At 45.0% G+C, this 12,664-nt stretch overlaps 1 protein-coding gene across 9 annotated transcripts in view; it reads right to left on the reverse strand.

The window, feature by feature from the left end:
* The window catches only part of ARVCF (armadillo repeat gene deleted in velocardiofacial syndrome), a 227,007-nt gene that overhangs the window by 40,417 nt on the left and 173,926 nt on the right, over window positions 1–12,664 (reverse strand). For all 9 annotated transcript variants that reach the window (XM_021413325.1, XM_021413332.1, XM_021413333.1 and 6 more), the window contains 2 exons: window positions 4,921–5,038; window positions 3,467–3,638 (listed from right to left, as the gene is read on the reverse strand). In XM_021413325.1, the coding sequence (XP_021269000.1) occupies window positions 3,467–3,638; window positions 4,921–5,038 (290 nt within the window). The remainder of the gene's footprint in view (window positions 1–3,466; window positions 3,639–4,920; window positions 5,039–12,664) is intronic.

Raw genomic sequence — 12,664 nt, forward strand, 5'->3', positions numbered from 1 at the left:
CAGCTCCAGACTTGGCCAAGAGACAGACAGCTTTGAATGTGCCTGCTGACAGGTCTGTTTTATGAGACCTGGCTGAAGGAATTGGCACAGCAATCTGCTCTGGGAAAACAGCCTGACATGAGACTTGATTGTACAAGAAGCAATTTACAGTCTCTGAAACAGTAGGATTAAAATTCTTTCCCTCTCCCCCCACTACTTTTATGTAAAAAACAACCAAAACATGACCTTTGGCATCCTCACTGTCAGAAACTTACTAAGGACTGTGAGGTGTAACCCAGTGTTATTAACCAATTGTGCTGTTTATCATCTTCCTCAAACATCATTTTGTTTTCTTGGATAATCAATACAGCTATTCAGCTAGACCACTCTTGCTGGAAGATTAATTCCCAAACACTTCTAGTTAAAAAAAATAATAGCGAAGAGATTCTTCATGACACCCCCGCAACACTCAGTGCTGTGCTTATTAGTTTTGTTAATACACTCCATTGCCATCCAGCTCAGTCGGTGACAGAAGGCAAGGGCTGAGCTCTGCCTCGCTGCACCACCTCACCAGCCACAGTCTGCAAGCAGCATCCCCCAGAATGCTCACGAGCACCATTTGTTGGGTGGAGCAATTTTTTAACATTTTTATTTTGGCTCAACTCTCCAAGACCCACTGATCTGAAGCAAGCGCCACAAACTGAAAATGAGCCTGTATTTACCCCCCGGTTAGTATCAGTAACAGTGGAAATCTCCAGGGCACTGCACAGCCAAACCCAACTCCCTGCTGAGGAGTAAGGGAGGTAAACTTCAGGCTCAGTCCTACAGTTCCAAAGGCAATTCCACCTGTTGTGCTGGGATGAGAAGCTGAAGGTGCAGCCCCTCAGCAGCTTACTGCGGGTATCTTCATCTAGCTCGCCTGAATGTTGGTAACAAAGGTGCAGAAGCCCAGGCACGCGTTCCCAAGCTGACAAAACGAGCTCAAAGAGAACAATTCCAAGCTGCTGAGCCTGTGCATTTACTGCTACCCAGGCGAGTTAGCAAAACTGTACTTTGAGATGACAGGCTTAGCAAGGCAACCTGCACACTTACCTGTGCCCTCCCTCACAGGATTATTAGGCCGGTAGCAAATCAGTTACACCAGGACTGAACAAAAATGTATCATTTCTGCTCTTAGTGTGAGTAGAACAAACTGAAAATGCTCTCTCAATTACACAGCAGATTTCCATGCCTGCTGAAATGAACAGGAGGGAGCAGAGCATGGGGGGAGCAGAGAAGGCGAATGAACAAGACCGTAATCTCAGCTCTTTGCCTTGCATGTGAAAGCTGAACAATGTAGATTATGGTGATGATGAAAAAGAAAGTATTGCAAAGACTCACCTTGATTGAACCACTCCTCTAATTACCAGAAAAGCAGCAAAAGAAAAACAAGAATTTACAGGAAGGAAGAAAATACAATGGAACAGTCACAAAGAGGCAGAATTTTACAAAACAGGTTCAAACCTGGGACTTACAAGAAAACGATGAACTCTCATTGATTAAAAACAAAAAGATAAACCCACAAAAAGACCCCAAAAGTAAAAAAAAAAAAAAAGAACAGGATATTCCACTCCTCCTTTTGATCCTGCTACAATCTTTCCCTGCAGGTCTTTCTTCCCCCACCTCTCCTGGTTCCGTGGAAAGGTGCCCTGCGCACCGTGGGGACGGGAGAGAGCCCAGCCCTGTGCAGATGGGTTTGGAATGCTATGATCGATGACCACGAACCAAAGTAAAATAAATATGGAAACACTGCAAGATTAAGCGAGCAAAAGAGGAAGGGAATTGAAGTGACCTATTTTCCAGCCCTCGGCCGACACAATTAAGAGAGTTTCAGCCTAGGTATTCACATAAATTTAACAGCGGGAAAAGGAATTTTCTATTTCTGACTTTAAAAGCACGTTTACACGCATGGCCAAGCCCAAGCTGTCCCTGAGCGCCAGCACCGCTTGCTGCAGTCCACGGGCTCGTCCTCGTGCCACGTGACTGTGAGAGCAACTAATCCAAAAAGACACGGCCGGGTTTTGTGGCTGACAGACAGCAGCCGTCCGGTGTAACGACACAGAATCCGCGCCGGCCGCGCAGGAGACGGGCAGACAGCTGGCAGAGGACAGCCACCTGAGAGCGCTCTGTTTTCACAGTCACCAAGAGGATGACGACAGCTCTTCACTGCACTCCCTTCCTCCACAGCGCACACAGCGTTACGTACAGAAATGTTTTCACTGACTGTTGCTCTCAAGCGGCCAAACAACAACGGGTGACAAGAGGCAGGAAACAGGCTCAAGTCAACGCGCACTGCGGGTTTCTAAAGGACATCACAGTGAAGTTTTAGCCATTCACTATCAGGACAGGCTGGTCAGGCAGGTTAAACTGTTTTTTTCAGTTTTTCCCCCAGTCATTTGAAGGTTCCCATCAATTAATTCTTTGTTTTGTTCTTGTTTTTTCGAGCACTGGCTCAGTCTCTGGTGACAGACTGGTCTACAAATGTGACTTCACTCTGTGATGAACTTTGTAACGCATATGGAAACACAAAACGTTTTAGTAACATGTACGGGTCACATCAAAGGAAGACCCCTGTACAGAACGCAGTCTCTCAAGTTCAAACAATTCCACGTGTTCCCTTCAGCACCAAAACCTTCCTTAGGATCCTGGCCAGGATGTGAGCGTGCACAAACGTGGAGAATGGAGCCTACACAGGAACCTGAGTTTATTACCTCTGAATTCAGTCTACAAGGGTCATTTCTCAAAAACACCAAAGAAAACACAAGTTTCTTTTATACCCAAATGCATTTGACTGTCTCTTTTTAAGAGGAAGATGGAAGCAGTGTTACTGAGACTATTGATCTTCACTTGAAATGAAAATCATTTGCAACTTTCACGCCCCAGAGGAAAGAACAGGTCTGAAAGTGACTGACAATTAAAAGCTACAAAATCGTGTTTGCAATTTAAATTACCAAGTGACAGAACTGGGAGGTTCCATGTCTTGGTTGCAGGTGAGAGGACAGCCTTTCAGTTTGTTTTCACATGTGGGAGACTGAAGGCACGGAACACAGACAGGACCCCCATGCGTGGAGATGGATGCGTGCTGGCCTGGCTTCCAGAGGCAGCGGCACATGCTCTGCAGCCAAGCAAGCAGACTAAGCACAGATCTGACAGATGCAAGAACACAGCCAAGAAAAGGATAGGCAGAGCACATCCACCACTGCCCAGCAGCAGCGTCTTACAACAGCATGCATCACTCCTACTTAAAGCCAAACAGAAGCGTAGCAATTGGGGAAAAAGGTCCCAGATACCGAGCAGTAACACAGCAAGGGAGATGACCACGTGCCACAACACTACAGACACGTACCTCTGCAAACTGCATCATGACGAAAGGGCTTGCAAGAGCAGAACTAAACAGCACAATTTACCCCCAGCACATTTCCAGTTTTCAGGTCTCTGTGAGACATACCTTTAGCTTTCTTTCCACCAAAACAACCAGCATCATCTTTCTTCTTTTTCTGAGAGCCTCCCGTGCTCGCAGTCTGACCAGCATCAAGTTCTTGATACTTATCAGCTCCAGGGACCTCTTTGTGGACATGATAGGAAAGGTTCCTCATGATGCACACACAATTCTCCACGGACTGTGACAAAAGAAATCTATGTTAAAAATAAGTATTGTATGCTTCTATCTGCAAAGTGTTATATTACACAGTGGAAAGCTTGGAGAAATTTTAAAAAAAAGGTCACCCACCCCAGGAAAAGAATGGTTTATTAAGCAAATGTAGTAAAACAAACAAACAAATTTAAGGTTCTTCTCTGTTCTAAACCATTTTTTTCTTCAAAAGTGAGGCACTTCATAAATAGTACCCATTCAACATGAAAATTCTCTAATCAAGAATACCATCTGGCTGTGCATAAAGAACACACACTCACCGGAAGATCCAGCGCACAGCAGAAAAGCATCATTTAAGGTTCTTATTTTAATACAGTCTCTCACACTCTTCCAACCTCTACAATCCCCAAGAGACTCTATTTGTTAAAGTTTCTGTGAGTCAAAATGAAGGCTGTGTGAGGAGTTCAATGAGAACACACATTGCTCTATAGTAATAGCTGATTCATAACACATAACACATCAGGTTTTGATGTGAGCAACGCTCTGTAGGTTGAAATGGAAGCCACCGGGTGGTTACAAAATCCATTTCTAAAATACCTGATTAAATGCCAGGGCTTTAGAATTCCCTTGTACAATCTATCACAAGGCATCACAAAAAAAAAAGAAATAATAAAGAACGAAGTTATTGGTGTTAAAAATCAACAGTATGCTCTTTCCCTTCTTAAAGGGTTAAACTTCAGCTATTCCTTACATATATAAACATTCTTTTAAACACTACAGGATGAAATGATGATAAAAACAGATGAATCAATATTTGTACCTACAAAAGAAAAAAAAGCACAAAAAGCGTTGCAGGTCTGAAGCCATATCTTACTGTCCTGGTGCTACATCATTTTAAGATGGCATTGAACAAACTCTTTAAAATGAGAACTAACCCCTTTGCTGATGTTGTGCAAAGCACAATACAATGGGACTCAATTCTCATTTGGAGACTGCACTTATGCAAGTTAATTAAGTAATGCAGAACAACAGCAATAATGCCACCAGGATAAGAAAGGACACTCTCCTCACCCATCACAGCCACCTGCCTTTGCTCATCTCAGCAGCCATAGAAGGCAACGCAGCAGCATGCTGATCCTCTGTCAGTACTATGATGGGAATCACGACAGAGATGAGAGGAAGGCAGTTACTATGTTTTAAAAAGCAAGCACAATCCTGTTCTAAAACTAGCAAAATAGAAGTCAGACCAAGTGTAACACTTCAGACTAAAATAAGTGAAATACCATTCAAGCTTTAATACTCAAGCTCACCTTATTGTCCGTATCTTTCTTGCCAACTGCAGACTGTAGGGCATGAAGGAGTGCATCCACCAAGCCATCACACTCTCTTAGTCTTCTGCGTGCTTCTGCTCCGTCTGAACTTACATTCCTAACAAAAGAGATTTAAAAGAAACTTCAGCCCTCTGACCTTCAAGCACAAGGCTGAAGGTGTTTTAATTTATATTGCAATTATTAAGAACTCATTATCTTGGATCAACAAATTGGAGGAAAGCCTCCTTGTTAACTTGAAGAAAACTGAACTAAATACTTCTTGTTTGTATGCTCTTGATTTCTTCCAGCACAAAGCAAGAAAACACATTTAAAGAAACAAAAGCTATCTTCTATCTACAGTATCTGATGCATGACTGCCGCACAGGCAAACTTATCATGGATTACATATGCTGTACATAAATAGGTTCCATGTAACAGAATCAACTTTACAATTTCTTTCAAGGTTGGTTCATGCCCCACTGAAGAAAACTTCAGGTCACAAGATTTGAAATTACTCCCTTTGTGCATTACAGCAGACATCACTTGTAGAAGTTTTCTGCGGGCTTGCACTGATTTTCAGCACAAGCACAGAACAGGTGTTACTGCCAGAAGATGCTAATCCTCAGCATAGCGGGTCTCAGCATGAAGTGGTCTGCAAAGTTACTTGTTCTGAAGCTGAAGACAGCACAGCAGCAGAGAACTCTTGGCCACAGAAACTGAAAAATACTTTTTGATTTCATGAAAAAGGATTACAAACAGGTATACAAAAAGCTAGAGTTTATTTAACTACATAGGTCACTCTGGAAGCAGTCTCCTATTCATTTCAATGGAAAATGCAACAGGTACAAAGAGCACATAACACAATTTAATAGCATAAATTCTCAGCTACAACACAGTCACCACCCTTAGCTGTGCGTTTTCACCAGAATGAACAAGAGCTGCATGCCGCGCTCGTAACAACCTGCATGGCCTGTGCACCAGTGGAGGTGGTGCAGAGGTGACTTAATAGAGGTGACAATGTCACTGCCACCACCACTGAAACGCACCACGCACCCCTCACTGTGCTCACAGCCACTGCTGGGTCTCCATCAACATCCAGCAAGTGACGATGAATGTCAGTGGATGCCATTTTTTTTTCCACATGGAGGAGCTCAATGACACACCATTGCTCCATACACACTCCCACGTCAGACGCCATTCTGTCAGTGCCCCTCTGCTGCCATCTGTCACATAGCAACAAAACATAATGGGATATTGGTGGGAAGGTTCAACCTCTGCTGCCATCCCACCAACATCTGCCTCTGATGTTGTTGGCCAACATAATGAAATAGGAGGCATGACTTTTGGAGCTGCCCTTGTATGATCAATCCATCATAACTCAATTTTTGGGGGGGAATGAAGTGACAATACAATTCTCAAGCGCGTTCATCAGCAAACATACACGTAAGTTTTCTCCCACCTTAAACACAGTTAGCACTGCAGCTTTCGGGGTCTTTGAATTCCACGAACCCACATAACGTCGCCCTTCGAAAGCTCAGGATACAACCATTAACTTCTGCTACCAGGACAGCCTGGCCAATTTTTCTCTCTGACAGACTGTGTGGACTGCCAATCTCAAAGTAATTAACAACTCAGCCATAGTCTGCACTCTCAACACGCAGACAGGCTGCTATGTTAATTGCATGACTACACAAAAACATTTTCTCAGAGATCTCTCAAAACCCAAAGACACTTAACTGCGAGCTAGCTGCTGTTATGGCACATACACTTGTAATTAAAAACACGTAAGAATCTACAGATAAACGAGTCTTTTCCTCAACACCTTCCACACAGCATCACCTCCAGCAGCAGCTGACACAGGGCACAGTGGGTGGCCATTCAACAAGGATTCCACAGGGTATTTAGAAGAGAGAATACGTGCAGTTTTGTCATCCCCAGCTGTACTCCTTTAGTATTAAAAGCCTAAACGTGAATTTTAATATAAACTTTTTATCAAACTGGAAGTAGAATTCAAATTCTCTGCAATATCTTTTCGGTACAGTACTAATAAACGGCAGATGCTCCTCCTCCAAGTGGAATTAACATTTATCAGAAGCGGAACATTACTGACTGCACTTGAGAGTCAGTGAGAATGGTCTGTCTGGAGCGTGCATCACATTTCTTATTCCCTCATTAATTCTTAGAAATAGCGAACTGAAATACACAAGGAACCCTTGCAGACTTTGAAAAATAAATCAATCAAATCTTTCAGAAAATATTCCTCAGCGCCCTTCTTGCCCCCGTGGCCCATTCGTGAAGTTTCTTTATGGTTCATTTGTGCCACTGCACTTGTAATAACATTTGCTTCACAGCTCTGGTTATCAGCAGCACGACAGGATTTTGTACCCTGCTTGTGTAATTTTTCATCTGTTATAGGAGTAATATTAAGGCAGACATTGGTAAGATTGTAATAGAAAAAGATACTTTAAAGTGCATCAGTAAGCGCAGCTTGTTGATCTCATGCTCTATCTTCACCTATAGAAAAGCTTACTGAAAATTAATGCCTCAAGAAAACAGTCCCACCTATATCAAACATAAATAAGCATGAGAATTCTGCAGGGTCAAATTAACAGCTAATTAATATTCTGCACAAGTTGCGCAGGCATCAAACTTTACGGCAGCAATGTTATAACTCACACTGGAAAACACATCCCTGTAAGTATCTCACGCAGAGCAATCTGCTCCGCAAACGTCCGATGCTCTCAGGATTTTGCTAGACCTCCCTGGGATTTACCTACCAACAACAGAACCCACTTCCCTGTCTGTCACTGTAACCCAGACATCCTGGAGAGCTCAGCTCACATCCTTCACCTCCACTGAAGCTGGGAAGCACAGACCCCGGGGGGCTGAGCCCGAGGAGAACGGCTCCTGCTGCTGCTCTGAGCACGCACAGCGACAGCTCCCAGCTCCCAGGGGAACAGCTGCATTTCACACACATGCACAAGTATGCCCTGAAGTGCCAAGGAAGGGCAGGCTTCGATAAGCTGCTGCCTGGCAGTCCCTGGAGAAGAGCTGCTGGTGCTGGATCCACGATGCGGAACAACGCCTAAAAGCCAGCGATGCCAGGCTGACCACCAGCTGTGCAGGAAAGGCCTGCGACCATCGGCATAGTGACTGCACACCTCCTGCTGCACCCAGCAGGGAGAGCAGAACCCCTCCTGCAGTACTCCTCGCATTACAAAGGAAGCACCTAGATCCAGGACTCAGAATACACTGTCTGATGGTCTGTTCTGGCCTTCAAAATGAATCCCCTCCTAGTTTTGGGGGGAACACGCACCTCTGTGCGTTCACCAAGAGAAGCCTGCTCTGCTTTCCCCGAGACCTGCTTCTGAATACATTCTGCAAGTCCACCACATGAGAAAGGCATTTTAAAAACAAGAATAGCATCTTTCTCTCATCACACTGCAAAGGGTAACAGAAAGCTTCCAGTGTGTTTGCCATAAATATATACAATGCACTCCAAAGAGCAATTCTAGGAACAAGACACAAAGTTACTGCCTGCATTACTCTAAGGGCGTAGGATGGAAAGCAACTGTGCGAGTGAACACACACCTCAGCCAGAGATTTGAAAACCTTTACACAGCAATTCCTCCTCAAATTCTTGCAGTCCGGCCTGGAGGCAGGACCAGGGAAAGAAGATTTGCAAGGATGATTAAATATATGCTTTCCCTGGGAAAACAAAACAGAGGACTACTAAGTAAATGTTAAATGAAAGCAAATATCTACCAGCAGAGAAACACGTCAGACTAGGAATCCAGTCAGCATTAAAGACTTTAGAAAATGATGGGGAATGTGTGAGAAATCTGTTCATACTTCAGATAAGGTTAACATTAGCACCAGTAGTCATCTTAATGATATGCAAGCCTGAATGTAGCACTTATATCTGCAGCACAGAGCTGGCGCTCACCACCTCTAGGATAGGTGAGCCACTGCTACCATCAGTGCCACACACCAAAATAATCCTCAAGAGAAATGATTTAAAAGTAATTCAATGCAAGGCACTTAACGTGCAGGATCCCAGTGCAAATCATGTGGCACTGCCCCCACTGTGCTCCCTCTAAAAGCCCAAAAGCTAGCACTGAGCTCGGCTTTTTTCCCTTTTGTTTAATTTAAACAAACTTCAAAATACAAGCACAGGAGAGACGATTTTCTCTCTGAACTTTCCGAATTTCTGACTGCAGTGCTGTGTCTGAGGCCTGGCTGGGAAGGGCCAGCTGCCCCCACCCCACTGCGCTGCAGACGAAGCCGAATGCCAGAGGTTCCAGCACGGCTCAGAACTTATCATCCCACTTCAAATCGGCAGGAGTAAGAAGCACTTTGTTTAGAAACTCAGCTGGGGACAAAGACAACAGGTTGAGGACTATGGGGACTTTGTTTTTTACATAAATAGAAAGCTAAAATGGAAATTTTTTAGATATCTTTCCAGTAGGACTTCCAGCTTTCCCTGGAAGAAGCGTGGAGACGCGGACAAGCTGTGGCTGGGTCAGCAGTAAGCTCAACAGCCTCTCTGCGCACACCACAGGGCCTCGGCCCAGATTATGTTCACAGATGTAAAAAGTAAAATATCTTCTACTAGTGATTTTTCTATTGCTAAGCCAAGAAGTAACACTGGCCCGCAGCCCACCTCAGCACTGCTGCAGGAGGGGAGGACACCCGCGATCCCCGCACCGCGCTGCAAGGCGCCGGCACTCCCGGCAGGCTCAGGAGCAGCACGCACCTCGCTAGGCCCCAACACCAACCTCGCCTCAGCTGCCTCAGCCAGCCACTGACATTTCTACTTCAGCTGCTAAAAGAACGTAAGGTTTTCACACGTCTAATTTAAATATTTTACTTGGTACATCCACCCACTCTGACAGCCAGGACCCTCGCTTTAACAAGGCCCTTCCACGCTCATGCTTTGCTTCACCATTAAGAATTTTTTATTTGGATGTCGGCCAAAGGAGATCGATCAGTAACAGCTGCAGCAAACGTACTCTATTTCCAAGTGCATTCTGAGTTACTGAACGTCCCAAAGGGGGAATACAGCAGTTTAAAATCATTCCATCATTTCATGCAGAAATACAATGAATTCCATACTTCAGCTCACATGAAATACCAAAAAGTTTAATTGGTATTAAGTTCATTGTTCTGAAAATAAGAGAGAAAAAGCAAGAAGCTGCCTGTGACGTGAAGATAGCCTAATCCAGGCCTCACTGCTGAAAGAGATCTACAGAACACAACAGAGTTTGGCAGCAGACAGCTGAATCAGACATCAAGCAAAGCAAAAGCTTTGTCCAAACAAAATGAGCAGAAGAAAAAGATGGGGGAGTTCTCCTGACGGTGATGCTGGTAGGAACAGCTGTATATCAGACCTGGGCAGGTGACCTCACTGGATATTTCTGCCCTACTTAAATATCTTCTTACCAGACAGACCCAACTAAGAAGAGCAGCAGCTCTCACTGCCTTGCATGTAAACCCCTTCCAGGTACTTGAATAGAGACTGGCTTTGTTCAACTGCCCAAAGGTCTGTAAGAGGACATAACTAAAATCACCCTTGAAAACTGACTTCACAAGCTAGAGCTGTTGTCCAAGAAAACATCTGTGTGGAGCAATAGGTCTAAGGCACACTGTCATGACCCAGAATCACGTCAGCGTTGTTTCTAAGATCCCTCTGCGATAAGCATGGGCTCAGACACCAGCAGCACAGCTGAACAAGGTACAGGTGTGCAGCCCATCTTCTGTTATTTGCGGCTTCCTACATCCAAGATACCATGTAATGCTGTTCTAGTGAAATGCTGCTGGCTGGTTACCTCCAGCATGACCTACTTGCAGGGCCTTCGCTCGCTCTCCTGTAATGCAAAACCAGGCAGAAACGCACTACAGAACAATTCCACAATACCCAGCAGCTTCTTAGCTTTCAAATTATTCCAGGCTCTGCTTGGAAGAAAGGTTAAGAGGCTCTGCTTGCTTTATCACATATGCTTGCTGCAATGTGAAAAGAATGTCCGAAGTACGAAAATAAGGTAGTATTTATCTAATGAAGGACCACAGCTCGCATGCCTTCCAAAGCAAACTATGGCTGCTGCACTGACTGCAGCGAGCTTTGTTTCCATCTCTTCACCTCACCACAGCAACAGAGATTTTTGTAGGTCCCTTCACTGGCAGCCCAGGGGAAAGGGACCCACATTCATTCCTAAGGAATGACAGAAGGCAATAAGCAAGTGCACAACTTCAAATTTATACTTCAGACTTTATTGTAAAGCATTAAGGTTGCATGTAAGTAGGTTATGTCTCTGCTGCTAAAATCTATGCATAATTTATTTATATTACAAGCTAAACATCAGGAACTGTCAGGAGGAACCCTAACAGCTCCTTACTAGCACGAATTAAACGCTCTGCTCAGCATATAAGCCCCAGGACAGCCATATGCTGTGATCCTGCACAGTATCAGTAAGCTAATTAAGAAACCGCCTTCGCTTGCTCCTCTCTACCGAGAGGTGTGGGTTTTGAATTTGAGTTGTTTTTTTCCAGTCTGGGTTGGGTAGATAAGCTTCTCCTCTTCTGTGCTGCAAAATGGAAGATTCATGGGCAAATTTTTGTTCCTTTTTTTAATCTCTTTGATAACTATTCTTTTGCTGAAATCCCAGTTCAAAAGTGCCTACTCCACAGAACACAAGCAGCCCCACAAGCTCCAGCAGGCGCCCAGAGGCTGCACCCACATGTGACAGACACCAGCACAGCAGGCTTGGGGGGCAGGCAGAGACACGGCAGCATCTGCCCCATCCCTCTGGTGGGGAGGCTGTGCCAGGTCCCAAGAAGGCCTCCGGGTACCAAGGAAGGGCGGCCCAGCACAAGGCATCCCCTAGCTCACTCCTGTTCAGAACCAGGCTGTGCTTCGGGCCGAGATCTGCGCTTGGCTGCCTTCCTACTGCTGTCCCTGGCAGGACAAGGCGGCCTCAGGAAGACCCAGGTGCAAGCTGGGCACAGATGCTGCAGCTGCCATCACATCCCGCATCATGTCAGCAGGATTTACATGTGGGCAGTGCTTGAGGTAGTTCACTTGGAAAGCTCTAATTCCCAACTACTTCTCAGAGAAAAGCTATAAATTAACCATTAAGAGGGCATAACGAGGGGCATAACGACCGGGCGTTGACATATCCCTTTTGCCCCCAAGTCCATGCAGAGGCCTGAGGAGGCAGCTCCCGGCCGGGCAGTGCCTGCCCTGGGCACAGCTCGGCTGGATCCCACCCGGCCCCTGACCAGAGGCACCAGGAGAAAAGTTCTAGGAGAGCAGAATGCAACATCAGGAGATTCTTGTTCCCCACCCAACAAAGAAAAGTTTAAATAGATAATTAAATGGATCATAATTCCAAAGCAGCTTGCACCAAATGCGTTCTTCACCTCTTGGTTGTCTATTAGTAAATATCAAACAACATGGAAGTACAGCCCTCTTCCCTTCTGTGCAGCTCAGAGATGCATGCACATGTTTCAGGGTGTGCTGCAGGTGTGTGTGTGTGTGTGTGCAGACATCTGTTTGTAAGTACATAAAGTTAAACCCGGGGTGACCAGTCCTCCGCCATCAAGCAGCATTACGCATGACCGAAGCGCAGCAAGTTACATCTGTGTGACAAGGTGCACACGCACATACATTAAACATCCCGTCCCCTTCAGAAAGCCTTAAAGTATCCTCATATAAAAACAATACATTCAATATATTAATGATTTA

Source organism: Numida meleagris, chromosome 14 (assembly GCF_002078875.1).
Source record: "Numida meleagris isolate 19003 breed g44 Domestic line chromosome 14, NumMel1.0, whole genome shotgun sequence".
In the NCBI taxonomy this organism is placed as follows: Eukaryota; Metazoa; Chordata; class Aves; order Galliformes; family Numididae; genus Numida; species Numida meleagris.